The following is a 23,779-nucleotide window of genomic DNA, read 5'->3' on the forward strand; positions in this document are numbered from 1 at the left end:
ACACACACACACACACACACACACACACACACACACACACACACACACACACACACACACACACACACACAGCAAAATGAGCTAACAATACGCTAAACGCTAATTAGCCTTCACCTCAAGCTAGGACTACGAGTGAGCTGAGCTTCAGTTTGTTTCTGAAAGGTCAACAGGCTCATAGTGATGTTTGTAATAGTTGTGACTGGGAGGTGTTTTTTATAATTTGGGGAGAGTACGCTGTCTGCTGCTCCGCAGCTAAACGAATATCTGCTTGACGCTGAAGCATTGACTACATGCGCTCTGAATACGCACTGCTGATTGGCTTTGCATGTAACCAATCAGATGGTTGTGTGGGCGGGACAATGCTGGGTGCTCACTGCTCAGACAGAGGCAGAAAGCAGAGCAGCTTGTGAAGACTTTTGCTTACAAACTCGTTCGGTACGCCCGCTTGCCGAACCGAAACCCCCGTACCGAAACGGTTCAATACAAATACACGTACCGTTACACCCCACCCCTAATATATACATATCTCATAATGACTATTATTTATATAGTTTATAAGTTGAATAAACTTTATTACATCATCAACGGACGGCGTGGCGCAGTGGGGAGAGTGGCCGTGCGCAACCCGAGCGTCCCTGGTTCAATTCCCACCTAGTACCAACCTCGTCACGTCCGTTGTGTCCTGAGCAAGACACTTCACCCTTGCTCCTGATGGGTGCTGGTTGGCGCCTTGCATGGCAGCTCCCTCCATCAGTGTGTGAATGTGTGTGTGAATGGGTAAATGTGGAAGTAGTGTCAAAGCGCTTTGAGTACCTTGAAGGTAGAAAAGCGCTATACAAGTACAACCCATTTATTTATCATTTATCAAGACTATAAATTATATAGTTTATAAGTTGAATAAACTTTAATACATCATCATGACTATAAAATATATAGTTTATAAGTTGAATGAATATTAATACATAATCATGACTATTATTTTTATAGTTTATAAGTTTAATGAACATTAATACATCATCAAGACTATTATTTATATAGTTTATAAGTTGAATAAACATTAATACATCATCATGACTATAATTTATATAGTTTATAAGTTGAATGAACATTAATACATCATCATGACTATTATTATATAGTTTATAAGTTGAATGAACATTAATACATCATCATGACTATTATTATATAGTTTATGAGTTGAATGAACATTAATACATCATCATGACTATTATTTATATAGTTTATAAGTTTAATGAACATTAATACATCATCATGACTATAATTTATATAGTTTATAAGTTGAATGAACATTAATACATCATCATGACTATTATTATATAGTTTATAAGTTGAATGAATATTAATACGTCATCATGACTATTATTATATAGTTTATAAGTTGAATGAACATTAATACATCATCATGACTATTATTATATAGTTTATAAGTTGAATAAACATTAATACATCATCATGACTATTATTATATAGTTTATAAGTTGTATGAATATTAATACGTCATCATGACTATTATTATATAGTTTATAAGTTGAATGAACATTAATACATCATCATGACTATTATTATATAGTTTATAAGTTGAATGAATATTAATACGTCATCATGACTATTATTATATAGTTTATAAGTTGAATGAACATTAATACATCATCATGACTATTATTATATAGTTTATAAGTTGAATAAACATTAATACATCATCATGACTATTATTTATATAGTTTATAAGTTGAATGAACATTAATACATCATCATGACTATAATTTATATAGTTTATAAGTTGAATGAACATTAATACATCATCATGACTATAATTTATATAGTTTATAAGTTGAATGAACATTAATACATCATCATGACTATTATTCTATAGTTTATAAGTTGAATGAACATTAATACATCATCATGACTATTATTATATAGTTTATAAGTTGAATGAACATTAATACATCATCATGACTATTATTATATAGTTTATAAGTTGAATGAACATTAATACATCATCATGACTATTATTATATAGTTTATAAGTTGAATGAACATTAATACATCATCATGACTATTATTATATAGTTTATAAGTTGAATGAACATTAATACATCATCATGACTATTATTATATAGTTTATAAGTTGAATGAACATTAATACATCATCATGACTATTATTATATAGTTTATAAGTTGAATGAACATTAATACATCATCATGACTATTATTTATATAGTTTATAAGTTGAATGAACATTAATACATCATCATGACTATAATTTATATAGTTTATAAGTTGAATGAACATTAATACATCATCATGACTATAATTTATATAGTTTATAAGTTGAATGAACATTAATACATCATCATGACTATTATTTATATACAAATATGGCTCCTGGACTGATAAAGTGAACTTTCTGACAAATGTTTGCATTATCTAATATTGGACATTTTAGTCAAGTTATCAATAACTTTGGACTTATGATGACTCAGCACATTTACTTGGGATGTTTGGATGCTATTTGAGGGGGCGAACACCCGGGGGGCGTCAGAAGGGTCCCTTGGGTATAAGGCGAGGGGCATCAGGGCCCACATCAAAAAGAAGATGAAGAAAAAGAAGAAGAAGAGGAGGAGGAAGAGGAAGTAAAGCAAAAGCTGTTCAAAGATCCTTTTAGCACGTTGCAACATGCTGCACAACATGGTGGGCCCCGTCCTCGTCTTCCTAGAACACGCCTTTTCCCTGACGCGCATATGTAACAGCCCCCCCCGCCCCCTTTTATCCGCACATCATCACCCAGCATGCATCACTGCATTGGGGTCAATCGTTCACTTCCATGGACTGATCAGATTGACGAATGCTCACTTCTACTCGGTGATGCGGGGGTTAGGGGCGGGGCTTTTCACCCACTTCTCATTTCTCTATTCATTAGAAAGTCGCTTAAAAAGTATTTTTTGTCTGAATATGTTCACTTGGTGCCAGGGCTGTACGGTATACCGGTACTAGTATAGTACCACGATACTAATGAATCATATTCGCTACTATACCGCCTTCAAAAAAGCACCGGTCCCCCAATCCCAGCCCCTCGCCGTCGTCATGTTGTGACATTGCTGTTTCTTGATGAGCAGCGGAGCATGTTCGGCAGCACGCACACAAAGAGTACTTACAAGCGGACACAGTGTGTAGACAGTGTAAAAAGTAAGGATAAAGGTGAAGTTAGAAGACTGAAACACCCTTAGGAAGAGGTGCTTTTAGACTAGAACATCCATCCTACTAGCTACTTCTAAATCACTAATCCTCGCCTCCATGTTGACAAATAGAATATGTTTCTTACATGTAGCATTATCACTGGAGGACAAGGAATAGCTAAACATGCTTCACTATACGCCGTAGGAGGATACAATAGTTCATCGGCATCACAATGTAAACAATCGCCATGGGTGGATCGACGCCTGACATCCACTGTAATGATACCAAGTACAGGAGCGTATCTAGTCGATGCTACTGTGATTACGTCGATATTTACTATCATCACAATAAAATGTATTTTGTTTTCTTCTTCAAATTCAGATTATATTCATAAAGTCAGTAAATACGTCCCTTGACACATGAGGACTTAAATTATGACCAATGTATGATCCTGTAACTACTTGGTATCACATCCATACCTAAATGTGTGGTATCATCCAAAACTAATGTCAAGTATCAGACAACAGAGGAATAAGTGATTATTACATTTGAACAGAAGTGTAGATAGAACATGTTAGAACAGAAAATAAGCAGATATTAACAGTAAATGAACAAGTAGATTAACAATCCATTTTTACAGTTTGTCCTTTATGATGTGTATAAAATAATAGGTGTATAAATGAGACAATATGTTACTGCAGACTAATTAGGAGTCTTTGTTTGTTTACTTCCTACTAAAAGACAAGTTGTCTAGTGTGTTCAACATTTTATTTAAGGACTAAATTGCAATAATAAACACATGTTTCATACACCCTAAGATTTGTTGTTGAAATAAAGCCAATAATGACATTTTTGTGTGGTCCCCTTTATTTAGAGAAGTATCGAAATACATTTTGGTACCAGATATTGGTATCGGGACAACCATAGTTATGAAAAATCAATAAAATAATAGCCAGAATGTAAGATTGAATAATATACAACTTGTAATTCACTTAAATATGATTCTACATATTATGGGTGTGAACATTTGCTCACCTAAGGATTCAATCCAGTTCCAATTCCTGAGGTGACGATTCTCCATTCAGCAGGATTCTTGATTCAAATCCACTCTCACAATTAATTATTTTGGTTTAAGAGTTGTCATTAAACTTTTTCAAAACAGTTGGTTACACGGAGATGGCCTGAAAATGTAATTTTGAAAATTTCTGAAATGGTTGCTTGTGTGTGAATGTTGTCTGTGTATCTGTGTTGGCCCTGTGATGAGGTGGCGACTTGTCCAGGGTGTACGCCGCCGTCCGCCTGAGTGTAACAGGGATAGGCTCCAGGAATCGTGATTCAGATGTGGATAGATTTTTTGTAGGCACCCTAAATAAATATGTCCTGCTTGTTGTGTACTTGGGATCTGCATATGTTCTAAAAATTTTAAATCCGACCATGTAGGCATAGTGGAGATATTTCTCATACCGATGACGTCACCGGAGTATCCATATATGGCATAAATTTACCCACAGTGTTTTGCGCGAGTCCGCCATTGTAGTCCGAAGTTGCAGTCCATAAGGTCCTTTTTATTTGCTGTCCTCCTTTCCTCCTGACAGTTTATACGGGGGTTTACAATACAACAAATGTACTCGCAAATGCGTCTAAAAATAGACCATGCGACTAGTGTGCAAATAGGGATTTCAACTCTTTCATCACATTTTGCTCTGAAGAGAAATCTATCCAAATTTGACCAAACTGGAGTAAAATGTTTCCCTACCTGTATAAGATGTTTGAAATACAGTCATGACCATAACCAAATGGTCAAGGGATTGAGGTGGAAGTGACCACTCAGTGCGTGCTGAAAGCTGTGTGATTGATTGATTGCTTCATTGATTGATTGATTGATTGATATTTGTATTAGTAGATTGCACAGTACAGTACATATTCCGTACAATTGACCACTAAATGGTAACACCCCAATAAGTTTTTCAACTTGTTTAAGTCGGGGTCCACCTTCATCAATTCATGGTAGACCGTGTCCCTTCTTCCTGCGCCGTGCAGAGGGGAGCCCCACTCCTCCTAGTTTACACACTCCCAACACGGAAGAAAGGAGATCTTAGTTGGAGGCTAACCTACACTCTACAAATCCAAGGCGTTCATATCTTCTTCCTGGTATGGCAGGAAAGGTAACACGACTCCCAACTGGAAATCGGCTCTCGTTCACTTAAAAGAGAGTTTCAAAAGAACCGACTCGATTACCAACGCCACATTGCAACCATTCTGCACTTTTGGAAAGGGCATCTAGGTAAACCTTACTTGCCAACCCACACAAATTTTCCGCTAGACTCCTGAATTTCAGTGCCTCTCCCGAAAATCTCCTGGGACAACCATTCTCCCCAATTTCTGAGGACAGAGTGAGGACAGCCTGTGGTCAAGTCCACTTTTCCTCCTTATAAACAGCGTGCCAGTCCAGTCACGTTACAACATCTACGGCTTTTGGAGACTACACAACTGCACACACAAGAAGAACAAGACTATTATATATATCTCCCTCATCCATAACTTTATCTATAAGCCATAAAGTAGGCAGGCACGGAGCTATTTCTCAGCGTGTGTTTATTCCAGCCGGCACGTTAATACACTGACACACAACATCCCACCATGCATTGCTTCCAAACTACGGCAAGTAGTAATGTACAAAAAGAAGTGACAGAGAATAGAACGAGGATGGACAAATCAACCCTAAACTCACTCCTTTCCTGCAAATGAAATGTGACAGATGCTGCCCATACCTATGCTCCTTCAAAGGCTGTGCTACTGGCTGCAAAGTATTGCACTTTCAAATACAACAATGAGTACAGGAGTGTTATGTGTGTACTGTATATGTGCAAATTAATGAACACTGAAATTCAACTATTTCTTATATATATATATATATATATATATATATATATATATATATATATATATATATATACTCCTTCCCCTTTAACCCTGCCCGCCCACATCCACCCCGCCAATCTCCCGAATTCGGAGGTCTCAAGGTTGGCAAGTATAAAGTAAACATAAACATTCTTCATTTGATTCAAGCAACCGTTACCTTAATATTGAAATCTGGCAGCAAAATATGTTTAGCCCTAATATTCATGACGTCTATTAACTGGTGGATTTATCAAATCAAATGTGGTGGTCGGACGGGCCGTGGGCGGAACCTGGCAGCCTGGCTTCCGCCAGTCTCCCCACAGGGCAGCTGTGGCTACTAATGTAGCTTACCACCACCAGGTGTGAATGAATGATGGGTTGCCACTTCTCTGTGAGCGCTTTGAGTATCTAACAATAGAAAAGCGCGATATAAAATCTAATCCAATATTATTAGTATATACACATATACATTTATATATATATATGTATATACATACATATATAGATGTATATAGATGGATAGATAGATAGATAGATAGAATGATAGATAGATAGATAGATAGATAGATAGATAGATAGATAGATAGATAGATAGATAGATAGATAGATAGTACTTTATTGATTCCTTCAGGAGAGTTCCTTCAGGAAAATTAAAATTCCAGCAGCAGTGTACAGAGTTAAGATCAATTTAAATTAAAGTAAGTTAAAAAGTAAATAATGGGGGTTTAAATGGAAACAAAATAGAGAAATATTACAATAAGAATAAAAACTAAAAAGCAACAATGGGAATAAAAATACAACAGTAAAATAAGAATATAACAAGACAAAGTAGGCAGTAGTGACCATGTTATGAAAACGTATTGCACTGTTATTGTTTTGCATCCCCTGTCATCCTAGTACCCCCCGCCCCGCCCCAGAGAGGAGTTGTACAGTCTAATGGCGTGTGGGACAAAGGAGTTTTTGAGTCTATTAGTCCTGCACTTGGGATGAAGCAGTCTAGAACTGAACAGGCTCCTCTGGCTACTGATAACACTATGCAGAGGGTGACTGGCATCATCCAGGATGCTCACTAATTTGTCCACAGTCCTCTTCTCTGCCACCCTCACCAGTGAGTCCAGTTTCATTCCCATTGTAGAACCGGCCCGCCTGATCAGTTTCTCAAGTCTGGAGCTGTCCTTCTTAGATGTACTGCCCCCCCAGCACACTAACGTGTAGAACAGAACACTGGCAACCACAGACTGGTAGTACATCCACAGGAGTTTTTTGCAGATGTTGAAGGAGTGCAGTCTCCTGAGGAAGTACAGCCTGCTCTGTCCTTTCTTGTACTGGTGATCCGTGTTAACAGTCCAGTCCAGCTTATTGTCCACCCAAACCCCGAGGTACTTGAATGAGTCCACGGTCCGTACCTCAACTCCCTCGATCACAATAGGTTGTGACCGTGGACTCGACCTCCCAAAGTCAATGACCAGCTCCTTAGTCTTTGATGGATTGAGCTGCAAGAGGTTCGTGTGGCACCAGACAACAAAGTCCCTCACCAGATTCCGAAACTCCTCCTCTCTACCGTCCCTGATGCACCCGACGATGGCTGTGTCATCCGCGTACTTCTGGATGTGACACAGCTCTGAGTTGTAGCAGAAGTCAGCGGTGTACAGGGTGAAGAGAAGAGGGGCCAGCACCGTTCCCTGCGGTGCTCCGGTGCTGCTGATCACAGTGACAGACGTGATGTCCTTCAGTCTGGCGTACTGTGGCCTGTCGGTGAGGTAGTTTAAAATCCAGGCAACCAGGCAGGGGTCCACTCGCATTTTGTTGAGCTTGTCCTGAAGGAGGCGGGGCTGGATGGTATTAAAGGCACTCGAGAAGTCCAGGAACAGGATCTTCACAGTGCCATTTCCCTTATCCAGGTGTGAGTGGGCTCGATGCAGCAGGTAAAGGATAGCATCCTCCACACCAACGCCTGCCTGGTACGCAAACTGCAGGCTCTCCTGGGCATGTTGCACCTGTGGTCTGAGGAGGCTGAGAAAGAGCCGCTCCAATGTCTTCATTAGATGAGAGGTGAGCGCCACTGGTCTGTAGTCGTTCAACTCACTGGGGCAGTTATTTTTGGGAACTGAAACAATGCATGATGTCTTCCAGAGGGTGGGCACTCTTCCCAGCTGCAGGCTGAGGTTGAAGATCCTTTGAAGTGGTTCACCCAGTTCTGCAGCACAGGTCTTCAGGAGTCGGGGGCACAGCTTGTCTGGGCCTGCTGCTTTCCTTGGCTGTAGCTTCGTCAGTTGACCTCTGACCTGGTCCGCAGAGATGACTAATGTCTGCATAGAGGTGGTGGAGGGGGGTGCTGCCATGGCTGGGGGGGAGGTCCGTTGAGGGGAGCAGAAGAGGGGGTGGCTGTGATGGGGAGTGGGGGATGGAGAGGACACGGGCTGGTTAAACCGGTTGAAGAAGTTATTCATCTCATTGGCCCTCTCTATTGTCCCCACAACAGCTCTGGTCTTTGTCTTGTGGCCTGTGATGGTTTTCACACCTTCCCAGACCTCCCTCATGTTGTTCTGCTGCAGCTTCTGCTCCAGCTTCTTCCTGTAGCTGTCCTTAGCCTCCCTCACACGTCGTTTACCTCCCGCTGTGCTGCTCTCATTGCCTCCCTGTCTCCACTCCTGAAGGAAGCTTTCTTCTTGTTGAGGACAGCTTTAACTTCTTGTGTTACCCAGGGTTTGTTATTAAGGTAGCACCGAACAGTCTTAGCAGGGCAGATCACGTCCACGCAGAAGTTGATGTAATCTGTGAGACAGTGAGTAAGCCTATCAATGTCCTTACCATGTGGAAGCAGCACGTCCCAGTCAGTGGTGTCGTAGCAGTCTCTGAGGGCATCTTCCAATTCAGGGGACCACTTCCTCACATAGCAAGGGTTAACAGGCTGTCTTTGGACCATGGGGGTGTATTTTGGCCGCAAATGAACAAGATTGTGGTCAGACTTCCCTAGTGGGGGGAGGGGTGTGACCTTGTATGCATCCCTGACATTAGAATACAGTAGGTCAATTGTCCTGTTGTTTCTCGTGGGACAATCCACAGCCTGGTAAAAAGCAGCTAACGTTGAGTCCAAAGTAGCATGATTGAAGTCCCCAGAAATGATGAAAAAAGCCTCAGGATGTTTTGTCTGTAGCCTTGATGTGATGGCGTGGATCATCTCACATGCATTGGCAGCATCTGCCCTCGGGGGAATGTAAACACAGAGGGAGATCACATGACTGAACTCCCTCGGCAGATAATATGGCCGGAGGCTAACAGCTAGTAGCTCCAGGTCCGGCCAACACAAGACTTTCTTCACAGAGATGTGTCCTGGGTTACACCAGCGGTTGTTAACATATATGATGAGTCCCCCACCTTTTCTTTTCCCGCATGCTTTCGTGTCTCCGTCAGCTCTCACTGCGGTGAATCCCTGCAGGTCCACATTAGCATCCGGTACCAGGTGGTTTAGCCATGTTTCCGTGAAGATGAGCAGGCTGCTCTCTCGATACACACGCTGGTTTTTTAGTCCATGAAGCTCATCGATCTTGTTTGGCAGCGAATTCACATTCCCCATGATGACGGAAGGAATGGGTGGTTTGTAGCGCCGTCGATTTTCCTCACGCTTAGCCTTTAGCTTAGCTCCCGCTTTGCAGCCCCGAGGATTCTTCCTTAGCTCCGCTGGAATGGAGTGTCGAACACCAGTTCGCCCCATCATTTTCAGACTGAGCAGCTCCTCTCTCGAATAAGAAAGAAAGCTGCTTCCTGGTCTTTTAAAACTGCCAAAAGTATCCATTGGATATATACAGGGATTCACTGTCTTCAAGGAAAACATAAAAAGATAAAAGCTAAAAGATAAAAGATAAAATATATGTTTGTAAGATATAATAAATAATAATTATAATTAAAGATAAAATATAAGATAAAAGATAGGTTTAAAAGATGCACCGCTACAGAGCTACTGGAGATGCAGCCGCCTTCCACAGCGCAAGCGGCAAAAAAAAAAAAATATGTACACATGTATATATATACATATATCTTTATATATATATATACACATATATCTATACATTTATACACATACATGTATATATACATACATATATACATATACATACATATATATTTACATACATATATACATACAAACCTATATATATACATACATATATATTTATATATACATATATATATATATATATATATATATATATATATATATATATATATATATATATATATATATATATATACAAACCCCGTTTCCATATGAGTTGGGAAATTGTGTTAGATGTAAATATAAACAGAATACAATGATTTGCAAATCCTTTTCAACCCATATTCAGTTGAATATGCTACAAAGTCAACATATTTGATGTTCAAACTCATAAACTTAATTTTTTTTTGGGCAAATAATCATTAACTTATCATTTCATGGCTGCAACACATGCCAAAGTAGTTGGGAAAGGGCATGTTCACCACTGTGTTACATCACCTTTTCTTTTAACAACACTCAATAAACCTTTGGGAACTGAGGAAACTAATTGTTGAAGCTTTGAAAGTGGAATTCTTTCCCATTCTTGTTTTATGTAGAGCTTCAGTCCTTCAACAGTCCTGGGTCTCCGCTGTCCTATTTTACGCTTCATAATGTGCCACACATTTTCCATGGGAGACATGTCTGGACTGCAGACAAGCCAGGAAAGTACCCGCACTCTTTTTTTACGAAGCCACACTGTTGTAACATGTGCTGAATGTGGCTTGACATTGTCTTGCTGAAATAAGCAGGGGCGTCCATGAAAAAGACGGCGCTTAGATGGCAGCATATGTTGTTCCAAAAGCTGTATGTACCTTTCATCATTAATGGTGCCTTCACAGATGTGTAAGTTACCCATGCCTTGGGCACTAATGCACCCCCATACCATCACAGATACTGGCTTTTACACTTTGTGTGGATAACAGTCTGGATGGTTCGCTTCCCCTTTGGTCCAGATGACACAATGTCAAATATTTCCAAAAACAATTTGAATTGTGGACTCGTCAGACCACAGAACACTTTTCCACTTTGCATCAGTCCATCTTAGATGATCTCGGGCCCAGAGAAGCCGGCGGCGTTTCTGGATGTTGTTGATAAATGGCTTTCGCTTTGCATAGTAGAGCTTTAACTTGCACTTACAGATGTAGCGACAAATTGTATTTAGTAACAGTGGTTTTCTGAAGTGTTCCTGAGCCCATGTGGTGATATCCTTTAGAGAATGATGTCGGTTTTTGATACAGTGCCATCTGAGGGATGGAAGGTCACGGTCTTTCAATGTTAGTTTCCGGCCATACCGCTTACGTGGAGTGATTTCTCCAGATTCTCTGAACCTTTTGATGATATTATGGAGCGTAGATGTTGAAATCCCTAAATTTCTTGCAATTGTACTTTGAGAAAGGTTGTTCTTAAACTGTTTGACTATTTGCTCACGCAGTTGTGGACAAAGGGGTGTACCTCGCCCCATCCTTTCTCGTGAAAGACTGAGCATTTTTTGGGAAGCTGTTTTTATACCCAATCATGGCACCCACCTGTTCCCAATTAGCCTGCACACTTGGGGGATGTTCCAAATAAGTGTTTGATGAGCATTCCTCAACTTTATCAGTATTTATTGCTAGCTTTCCCAACTTCGTTGTTACGTGTTGTTGGCATCAAATTCTAAAGTTAATGATTATTTGCACAAAACAAAAAAATGTTTATGAGTTTGAACATGAAATATGTTGACTTTGTAGCATATTCAACTGAATATGGCTTGAAAAGGATTTGCAAATCATTGTATTCTGTTTATATTTACATCTAACACTATTTCCCAACTCATATGGAAACGGGGTTTGTATATACATACATATATATATATATACTGTACATACATACTTATATATATACATACATATATACATACACATATATATATATATATATATATATATATATATATGTATATATATATATATATATATATATATATATGTATATGTATGTATGTATGTATACATATAAAACATTTGAACAATATTTCATAATCAGGTCATTATTAATTGATCATATTAAGCACATGCAGTATTTTTTATTCATCCTTGCTGTTCTACACTTGTTTGAATATGTGCAAGTAAAAAAGGGACAAGCTGTCCACTTCCACTCATGTTCAAGTCATGTCCCTCATGTCCTCACAAGTGGAAAGTAGCGAGGACGTACAAGCTGACCAGTATCCTCCTTGCCTCCCACAGGACAGAGAGCTGAGACCGGAGGAGATGGACGGTAAGACGGAGGTGACTTTTCTCCCTCAAACTAGCGACACCACCTTTCATGTGTTGCTCCCTCAGAGTTGCGCGAGGCCTTCCTGGAGTTCGATAAGAACAAGAACGGCTACATCAGCCACAAAGACCTGGGGGAGTGCATGAGGACCATGGGATACATGCCCACCGAGATGGAGCTCATAGAACTCAGTCAGCAGATCTGTGAGTGCAGGTACACATGATGCCTTGCCAAGTCCCAGGTCACCGACAAGGACCTGCTCTTTGTCACGCAGGCGGAGGCAAAGTGGACTTTGAGGACTTCGTGGAGCTGATGGGACCCAAAATGCTGGCGGAGACCGCAGACATGATCGGGGTCAAAGAACTGCGAGATGCCTTCAAAGAGGTCAGGACTGGATCTGATACGTTATACAGTAGAGAAAGGTTTCATTCCTGGGAGGATCTCACGCGAGAGGAAGAGGGGGGTTAATCATTCTGCTGAAAATAATGGAAAGGCTCACCCTACAAAGCAACTGTGGCCACAAAACACACTTTAAGATACTCAACACTTTCATTCTAGCCGCTCGTGCAATTTGTCACCTTTCATGTGTCAGATAAACCGCAATAAGTTGGGCCATTAGAATCCCCTCCCTGCTGTACAGCTGCTTGAGGTGGACCTCACACTTCAAATTCTGATTCTGGGGACGGGCTAGCGAAGTTGGGAGTGTGACCGTGCCAGCAACCAGAGGGTTCCTGGTTCAATCCCCACTTTCTACCAACCTCGTCATGTCCGTTGTGTCCTTGAGCAAGACACTTCACCCTTGCTCCTGATGGGTGCTGGTAATGGCAGCTCCCTCCATCAGTGTGTGAATGTGTGTGTGAATGTGGAAGTAGTGTCAAAGCACTTTGAGTACCTTGAAGGTAGAAAAGTGCGATACAAGTACAACCCATTTATCATTTATTTACCATTCAGTGAAGAATCAAATCAACACAATTCTCTTACTATTATTTGGTATCTAAATGATAATAAAACCCTTTCAAGACAGGTAAAATGTTACAAAAGCTTCTTTACAATTATTGTTTATTATTTTATTTACAAAACCCAAAAGCAGCGATGTTGTCACATTGTGTATTTTGTAAATAAAAACACATTACAATGATTTGCACATCTTTCAACCTCTGGTCCGGAGGACACAACCTCCACAGTTTCCAAAAAACAATTTGAAATGTGGACTCGTCAGACCACAGAACAATTTTCCACATTGCATCAGTCCATCGTAGATGAGCTCGGGCTCTGGGTGTTGTTGACAAATGGGTTTGGCTTTGCATGATAGAGTTTTAACTTTCACTTACAGATGTAGTGACAAACTGTAGTTATCGAAAGTAATTTTATTATGTTTCTGGGCCCATGTTGTGATATCCTTTACACACTGATGTCGCTTTTTGATGCAGTACCGCCTGAGGTATCCAAGGTCACGGGCATTAAAGGTTACGTGCAGTGATTTCTCCAGGTTCTCTGAACCTTTTGATGATATTAAAGAGCGTAGATGTTGAAATCCCTAAATTCCTTGCAATAGCCCATTGAGAAATGTTGTTCTTAAACAATTTGCTCACGCATTTGTTGACATAGTGGTGACCCTCGCCCCGTCCTTGTTTGAGACGGGGCTTTCATGGAAGCTGCTTTTATTCCCAATCACGGCACCCACCTGTTCCCAATTAGCCTGTTCAACTGTGGGATGTTCCAAGTAAGTGTTTGATGAGCATTTCCTCAACGTTCTCAGTCTTTTTTGCCACTTTTGCCAGCTTTTTTTTAAACATGTTGCAGGCATCAAATTGCAAATGAGCTAATATTTGCAAAAAATAAGACAGTTTTCCAGTTGGAACGTTAAGTATCTTGTCTTTGAGTTCTATTCAATTGAATATAAGGATTTGCAAATCATTCTTTTCTGTTTTTATTTAACATTTCGGTAGGTTGTGAGTTCAAACCCCGGCCGAGTCATACCAAAGACTATAAACATGGGAGCCATTACCTCCCTGCTTGGCACTCAGCATCAAGGCTTGGAATTGGGGGTTGAATCCTCAAAATTGATACCGGGCGCGGCCACCGCTGCTGCTCACTGCTCCCCTCACTTCCTAGGGGGTGATTAAATGCAGAGAATAATTTAGCCACATCTAGTGTGTGTGTGTGTGTGTGTGTGTGTGTGTGTGTGTGTGTGAGACAATCATTGGTACTTGGTACTTCCTGCACGCACTCTGAGGTCCGAGAGCCAGTTCCAGCTCGCGGTGCTCAAGACCAGACTTAAGACCAGGGGAGACAGGTCAGCCTCTGTGGTCGGCCCTAAGTTCTGGAACACTCTGCCCCTCCATGTTAGAACTGCTCCCACAGTGGACTCTTTTAAGTCTCGTCTTAAGACTCACTTTTCTTCTTTGGCTTTTAAGACTACGTGAGTTGTGTGGTCCTCTGTGTATTCTGTTTTTTTCATTTTGTTTTGATTTCTATTTATTGTTTTAATTGGTTTTAACCTTTAAAATCGTTTATAATCATAATTATGTATTTATTTTTAATTTCATATTGGATTTATTTTTATTCAGTCATTGGTGGAGGTAAGAATATTTGAATATTGTTTTTAATATTGTTGTGCAGCACTTTGGAAACCTTTATTTTGTTTAAATGTGCTTTACAAATAAAGTGGAGTGGATTGATTTCATTTTTAACTTTTTACTGGTTCACTGCATGGTTTTGGGTTTTGTAGAATGGAAACGAGTAAAAATGGCGATTTGGATGCGAATGGATTTTTTTCAACTCCCATAACAGCTTCTATTTAATTTTTTTTTTAAAGTTTCTTAGAATACTGCCTTTTTTTAATGTTACTGTTTGCTGGAGTAAAGGATGCAATAACGTGCTCCTAGTTCGACTCCAACGGCGACGGGCAGATCAGTCTGACGGAGCTCCGTGAGGCCATGAAGAAGCTGATGGGGGAGCAGGTGACCAACAGGGAGATCAACGAGATCCTCCGAGACGCCGACCTGAACGGAGACGGTCTGGTGGACTTTGAGGGTGAGCGCTCGTCCCCAGGGGGTCTTTGTCAAGTTCTCAGGCCGCTACCTTTTTTTCACCTTCTTCCCTCTTCTTTTGCAGAGTTTGTGCGAATGATGTCTCGCTGATGTGCGACACCACAGACTTTTTTCTGGGACTCTTTCTTTGACGGCAGAGTTATATTTTTGTAGAAAACATATTTTAAAATGCATTAAAAAAGTGAGTTGTGAAGAGTACCACTGCGGACTGGAGTCCAGGGGTGTCCACTTCTTGTCATGGCCGCCCTTCTTCTAACACTCAATAATATTCATGTTCATTCCCAAATGCAATTCATCCACTCACCCATCTTCTTCCGCTTATCATAGATCGGGTGGCGGGGGCAGCAGCCTAAGCAGGGAATCGCCCAGACTTTCCTCTCCCCAGCCACTTTGTACAGCTCTTTGCAATTCTCTTTGCAATTTGCAATTCATATTTATTACAATTGTAAATGTATTACAATACATTTATTTGTAAATTTACTACAATTGTAAATTGATTCATTGTTTTTAAAAATCGATACTTTTTTTTTTTTAAGAATGGATTTTTAAAATAGTCACACATATCACTTATGTGTGGCTGCCGTCAAATTGCAGTCTACACGTATCTCTTATGTGTGACTGCCATCTGCGGGTATCTCTTATGTGTGACTGCCATTATATTGCAGTCTACACATATCTCTTATGTGTGACTACCATCTACGGGTGTTTCTTATGTGTGACTGCCATCATACTGCAGTCTACACGTATCTCTTATGTGTGACTGCCATCATATTGCAGTCTACACGTTTCTCTTATGTGTGACTGCCATCTACTGATCTGACATATTACAGCATGTACCAAATAAAATAGCTTCAAGGTCGGTAAGCACAACCAGAATTATTCCGTACACTAGGCGTTAGGGTTATAAGGCACACTGTCGATTTTTGACAAAATTAAAGTATTTTAAGTGCGCCTTATAGTCCAAAAAATACGGTAATTGTCTAGGCACTTCATTATTATGTATTTTTTTAATGTACAAATTGATAAATAACTTGCTTTGAAGTCAGGCAGATATTTAAACATTCTTATTTTAACACAAACATTTTTTGGAACAAAAGTTACGATGTTTGTTGCATGATCAGAAAATGTTGCATGCAGTACAGTCGTCCCTCGGTTATCGCTGTTAATTGGTTCCAGACATGACCCTGATAAATGTAAACATAGGACTCATTCATTATCAATCAAATATTTACATAACTAGAGCACAAAACAAACTTCAGGATACATTTTTCATCATTTTTAGAGCCCTTCAGATGTGAAATAACACAAATGAGTTGTTCTGCCTGAGGGTGAGCCAATCAGAGGTTGCGATACTGAACAGCGGCCTCTGCTTTGGTCTATAGTGGCCAACACTAAAGATATAAATACGGACATAGTATTGATATTATTTGTTTATGTCGCCTGTGGAGGGGGGCGTGGTTTGCAGGCCTGCTGCAGAGTGGGGTGTGGAAGGCCTGGCCTCGAAGCACAGCTGGCAGGTGATTGGATTACCCAGCTGCAGCCAGGCTTATTAGCAGCAGCCGGTCCGAGACACGGGTGTTGGGGTTGGAGCGAGAGAGAGAGAGAGAGAGACACCAGAGAGCAAAGTAAAGACACGCCGGACTGAAAAGTACAATCTATATGCTGCCGAGAAACCAATCATATTGTGGATGTAAATAAAAGACTTGATCCAACCAGAATACCGGACCCTAGTGCCAGTGTGGGGTGTTCAGAGGGCAACTGCTGCATAGCCATTTTTAACATACGCCCCTAAAAAATTGTAGAACATTCTTAAGAAAACTTTTTTTTTTTTAAATCCATGGTTGGGTAAAGCCGCAATATTTCAAGTGTGATATGGGGAGGGACAACTGTACTGTACATGAATTTGTTCTGTAAAATTAAAAAATCAAGCAATAACCATGAAGTGCTTTACTGAGGCACAATATTTACAAGTTTAAAACAATGCAACATACCACACCTGGCACCTGGATCTTGAGTTGGACACCCTGGGGCTTGGATCCATGGACTGTAATGTACAATATGTTTGTTGGAGTGTAGTATTCTGTAAAACTCTACAAATAATATTTTTAATAAAAACTCCATAAGTTCTGTCAGACAATGAATAAACTGTGGTGTTATTTTAGAGTTGTTATTTACCCTCAAAGAAATATGCAGGAACAATTACAGTCAATATTTCAGTCAATCTGGGTTTATTTGCACAAGGTCAAGTGTTGACTAAAAATGTTGGTCTTAGTTATCGTATATGACTGAGTTTTCCAAGACCAAAAACAGGACAAAATCACCTCTGACAGAGGTCTACCAATAGACATCCTAGAACCAAAAGGTTAATTGGTGACCGGTCACCCCTGACAGAGGTCTACCAATAGACATCCTAGAACCAAAAGGTTAATTGGTGACCGGTCACCCCTGAGAGATGTCTACCAATAGACATCTTAGAACTATAAGGTTAATTGGTGACCGGTCACCCCTGACAGAGGTCTACCAATAGACATGCTAGAACTATAAGGTTAATTGGTGACCCGTCACCCCTGACAGAGGTCTACCAATAGACATCTTAGAACTATAAGGTTAATTGGTGACCGATCACCCCTGAGAGATGTCTACCAATAGACATCCTAGAACTACAAGGTTAATTGGTTACCGGTCACCCCTTAGAGATGTCTACCAATAGACATCTTTGATCTGTAAGGTCATTTACTGACTGTTCAGTCTTGACGAACCCATTGAATTTTGTGGCTTTTAATGCCTCACAATCAAACACTTTTATGTAAAAATACTGAAAAGATGTTTACCTTATTCCAATCAACATCCGTTCAGTATTTTAAAATAAAAGTGTTTGATTGCGAGGACAGGAAGAGGACAGTGTGTAGGTACACAGATAACCAGTGGGTCAAATGTGCAAGAAAATGAGAGCAGACAGTGTTGACAAACAATGTTGTGACCTTGTGTAAGAACCACAGGTGCAGAAACACAAAAGAAGAATCCCTGTGGGATGTGGAAACTGGCAGAGAAATTTTCCTTGCGACGTTCATATTGCCAACGTTTGTGGGTCTGACGGACCTGTTGCTAATTGTGGCTTTTAATGCCTCACCATCAAACACTTTTATATTCAACTAATGAACAGATGTTGATTGGGATAAGGTAAACATCTGTTCAGTATTTTAACATAAAAGTGTTTGATGGTGAGGCAGTAAAAGCCACAAAATTCAATGAGTCCGTCAAGATTGAACGGTCAGCAAATGACTTGAAAGGTCAAAGATGTCTATTGGTAGACCTCTGTCAGGGGTGACTGGTCACCAATTAACCTTATACATAGTTCTAGGATGTCTATTGGTAGACCTCTGTCAGGGGTGACCGGTCACCAATTAACCTTATAGTTCTAGGATGTCTATTGGTAGACCTCTGTCAGGAGTGACCGGTCACCAATTAACCTTATAGTTCTAGGATGTCTATTGGTAGACCTCTGTCAGGGGTGACCGGTCACCAATTAACCTTATGTTTCTAGCATGTCTATTGGTAGACCTTTGTCAGGAGTGACCGGTTACCAATTAACCTTATAGTTCTAGGATGTCTATTGGTAGACCTCTGTCAGGGGTGACTGGTCACCAATTTACCTTATAGTTCTAGGATGTCTATTGGTAGACCTCTGTCAGGGGTGACCGGTCACCAATTAACCTTATAGTTCTAGGATGTCTATTGGTAGACCTCTGTCAGGGGTGACCGGTCACCAATTAACCTTATGGTTTTAGCATGTCTATTGGTAGACCTCAGTCAGGGGAGAATGGTCACCAAACTACATTTTTTATCTAAAATGTCTCTTGGTAGACTTCCTTCAAGGCTGAACAGTCATCAATGGACTATCTACTGTGTATCAAATCAAACACTTTAATGTTCAAGTACTGAACAGATGTTTATTGGGATAAGGTAAAAATCTGTTCAGTATTTGAACATAAAAGTGTTTGATTGTGAGGCACTAAAAGCCACAAAATGCAAGGGGTCCATCAGACCCACAAATGCTGGCTGAGTAACAGCAATATGAATATTACACGGAAATTTTCTCTGCCAGTTTCTGCAACCCACAGTGATTCTTGTTTTGTGTTTCTACACCTGTGGTTCTCACACAAGGTCGCAACATTTTTTTCCAACACTATCTGCTCTCATTTTCTCGCACATTTGACCCTGTGATGTTTTGTGTACCTACACTCTGTCCTCCTCTTGTCTAGGCCTGCTGTGTGTGTGTGTGTGTGTGTGTGTGTGTGTGTGTGTGTGTGTGTGTGTGTGTGAGTGTGTGTATGTGTGTGTGTGTGTGTGTGTGTGTGTGTGTGTGTGTGTGTGTGTGTGTGTGTGTGTGGTACACAAAACTTCAATTTCCACACTTCCATTAGCCCCGGGCAGAGGTGGGTAGTAACGCGCTACATTTACTCCGTTACATTTACTTGAGTAACTTTTGGGATAAATTGTACTTCTAAGAGTAATTTTTATGCAACGTACTTTTACTTTTACTTGAGTATATTTATAGAGAAGAAACGCTACTTTTACTCTGTTCCATTTATCTACATTCAGCTCGCTACTCGCAACTTTTTTTTAATCGATCTGTTAATGTTTGTTTTGGTTAATGACAGAGCTTCAAAGTAGGATCTACACATGCCTGCGTTTCACCAATCACATGCAGGCACTGGTGACCTTTGACCAATCAAACAGAGCCAGGCGGTCACATGACCCGACTTAAACAAGTTGAAAAACTTATTGGGGTGTTACCATTTAGTGGTCAATTGTAGGGAATATGTACTGTACTGTGCAATCTACTAATACAAGTATCAATCAAGCAATCAATCAAAAGTGTAAAGGAAAAAAGACACTTTTTATTTCAACCGTACTTCCCATCAAAAGCCTAAAGGCTGATCGCACAGTTCCTGTCTTCACAATAAAAGCGCCGCTCCATCGCGCCTGCGGTAACAAAATAAGAGTCTCTGAAAGCCAGCGCAAACAAGCTAGCAAGATACGGAGTTTGCCGCCAATGTATTTCTTGTAAAGTGTATAAAAACGAATATGGAAGCTGGACAAATAAGATGCCAAAAACCAACGACTTTCATGTGGTATTAGACAGGAAGGAGGAACTTTTTTTTCTCCTCCATTTGAAAACGTGGACATTATCAGCACTATACTGTCTGATTCCAATCAATGCAAGTCATCAGAATCAGGTAATACACCAACTTATATTCTTGTCTTCATGAAAAATAGGAATCTATATGTTAAACATGCATGTATATTCATTAAAACACCTTTAACATGTCAACAAAAACGGCAAAATAAATATAAGTTATATACTGCACCTGGGGATAGGTTGATTGGCAACACTAAATGGTCCCTAGTGTGTGAATGTTGTCTGTCTATCTGTGTTGGCCCTGCGATAAGGTTGCGACTTGTCCAGGGTGTACCCCGCCTTCCGCCCGATTGTAGCTGAGATAGGCGCCAGCGCCCCCCGCGACCCCAAAAGGGAATAAGCGGTGGGAAATGGATGGATGGACATATATATATATATATATGATATGTGTGAGTATGTATATATGAGGTAGATCACCTCGACTTGGTCATTTATTAAGTAATTGATTAACGTTGAAAACTTATTGGGGTGTTATCATTTAGTGGTCAATTGTACAGAATATGTACTGTACTGTGCAATCTACTAATAAAAGTTTCAATCAATCAATGAATACCTACTGAGCCTATGGTGCTGTTAGGTTATTGTAGCTCAATATGCCTTAATTTTTTTTCAATGTAATGTATTATTATTTAATATATATTATTGTTTTAGTTGCTTAAGAGATATTCCTGGCTGTGAATTTGCTCATTGCTATTTTTATGTTTTTGTGCATTATTTGTTGCCGTAATGAGCTTATTCATCAGTTACTCAGTACTTGAGTAGTTTTTTCACAACATACTTTTTACTTTTACTCAAGTAAATATTTGGGTGACTACTCCTTACTTTTACTTGAGTAATAAATCTCTAAAGTAACAGTACTCTTACTTGAGTACAATTTCTGGCTACTCTACCCACCTCTGGCCCGGGTGCAGAGAATCCAGACATCTTATATGTGACACAAATGTGTTGGAGGATATATGGTGTGTGCTCATTAAATATGTATTCTGGTACATGTTCTTCACAGAAAATGAGCCAAAGTTAGTGAGTCTCAGTTTGAAAAATGAACTAATTGTATCATTTTTTCTTTTAATAAAAAATGAAAACGGGTCCCAGAGACCCGAACACCACACAACATATTTTTTCCAGTTAGGAATCCATCCAATCACAGCAGCATGGTGGCACATGGGCGGCGAATGAATCATGAAAATGTTTCTGTAAAACATGGTGTTTGGATTCTTTTTGACTGGGAAAAGGAGACTTTGTTGTAGAGATGCAACAATAAAGAATATTAAAGAGCACTGTTACCCTTTTAAATGAAAGTGATCGGGAAAAAAAGGAGATTGATAACTTGACTTTGCAGCACAGGACACATTCTACTTTAGTCCCGTTTTTTAGTCACGCTATAAATTGAAATATCTAAGAGCAAGACTTCAGTTTATGCATGTTTTAAATAAAAGTAACGGTAATAGATTTTTAAAACCTTTCAAAATTGGATTTAAAACATTTTAAGGCCTTGGATTAAAATGTTAAGACTTTTTAAGACCCCCACTGGTACCAATATTTTGGTACCAGTACCAAAATAAATGGCATTATTGTCTTTGTTTGAACAAAAAAACTTTTAGGGTACATTAATCATATGTTTATTATTGCAATTTAGTCCTTAAATAAAATAGAATAGAATAGAAAGTACTTTATTGATCCCTGGGGAAAATTACAAAAATATATATATATATATATGTATGTACTTTGGGGCAAAAAAGTATACATGGATACATGGATGATACAGCAGAGGATTGGGAGAATGTCATGTGGTCAGATGAAACCAAAATAGAACATTTTGGTATAAACTCAACTGGTGGTGTTTGGAGGAAGAAGAATACTGAGTTGCATCCCAAGAACACCATACCTACTGTGAAGCATGGGGGTGGAAACATCATGCTTTGGGGCTGTTTTTCTGCTAAGGGGACAGGACGATGGATCCGTGTTAAGGAAAGAATGAATGGGGCCATGTATCCTGAGATTTGGAGCCAAAACCTCCTTCCATCAGTGAGAGCTTTGAATGGTTGACCAAATACTTATTTTCCACCATCATTTACAAATAAATTCCTTAAAATTCCTACAATGTGAATTCCTGGATTTTTTTCCACATTCTGTCTCTCCCAGTTGAAGTGTACCTATGATGAAAATGACAGACCTCTGTCATCATTTGAAGTGGGAGAACTTGCACAATCGCTGGCTGACTAAATACTTTTTTGCCCCACTGTATATAATATTTATATAAATACTAGACAACTTGTCTTTTAATAGTAAGAAAAACAAACAAAGACTCCTAACTAGTCTGCTGATGTATGCAGTAACATATTGTGTCATTAATACACCTATTATTTTGTACACATTATGAGGGACAAACTGTAAAAAATTGTTTATTAATCTACTTGTTCAATTACTGTTAATAGCTGCTTATTTTCTGTTCCATCTACACTTCTGTTCAAATGTGATAATCACTTATTCTTCTCTTCTTTGGTACTTGACATTAGTTTTGGATGATACCACACATTTAGATATCGATCCGATACCAAGTAGTTACAGGATCATACATTGGTCATATTCAAAGTCCTCATGTGTCCAGGGACTTATTTACTGACTTTATAAACATAAAAACAAATAGATACGCTCTTTTACTTGGTATCATTACAGTGGATGTCAGGTGTAGATCCACCCGTGGTGTTTGTTTACATTGTGACGCCGGTGAGCTATCGTATCCTCCTACTGTGTGTAGTGAAGCATGATTAGTTATTCCTCATCCTGCAGTGATAATGCTACTTGTAAGTAACTTACTTTATTTGTCAGGCGAGGATTAGTGATTTAGAAGTAGCTAAATCAAATCTTAAAGCACTTCTTCCTGAAGGTATTTCAGTGCTATAACTTCACCTTTATCTTTACTTCTTACACCAAACTGCATCCATTTTCCCTTTTTTCTTTGTACACACTGTGTCTGCTTGTAAGTACTCTGTGTGTGTGCGCGCTGCCGAACATGCTCCTCTGCTAGTAAACATACCCGTTAAAAAAATACATAAATACATTGGAAACTGGTACCTGGTATAGTACCAGTTTTGATTCATTAGTACCTCGGTTACACAGAAAGATACTTCTAGT

At 39.6% G+C, this 23,779-nt stretch overlaps 1 protein-coding gene across 2 annotated transcripts in view; it reads left to right on the top strand.

Annotated features, from left to right (window-relative positions):
• The window catches only part of cabp2b (calcium binding protein 2b), a 48,663-nt gene extending 31,000 nt beyond the window's left edge, over positions 1–17,663 (top strand). For both annotated transcript variants that reach the window (XM_061899725.1, XM_061899727.1), the window contains 5 exons: positions 12,361–12,391; positions 12,457–12,591; positions 12,663–12,772; positions 15,277–15,424; positions 15,506–17,663. In XM_061899725.1, the coding sequence (XP_061755709.1) occupies positions 12,361–12,391; positions 12,457–12,591; positions 12,663–12,772; positions 15,277–15,424; positions 15,506–15,531 (450 nt within the window). In that variant the 3' untranslated portion in view covers positions 15,532–17,663. The remainder of the gene's footprint in view (positions 1–12,360; positions 12,392–12,456; positions 12,592–12,662; positions 12,773–15,276; positions 15,425–15,505) is intronic.
• Positions 17,664–23,779: the final 6,116 nt, after the last annotated feature.

The sequence above is a fragment of the Nerophis ophidion genome, linkage group LG05 (genome assembly GCF_033978795.1).
Source record: "Nerophis ophidion isolate RoL-2023_Sa linkage group LG05, RoL_Noph_v1.0, whole genome shotgun sequence".
NCBI classification, from domain to species: domain Eukaryota; kingdom Metazoa; phylum Chordata; class Actinopteri; order Syngnathiformes; family Syngnathidae; genus Nerophis; species Nerophis ophidion.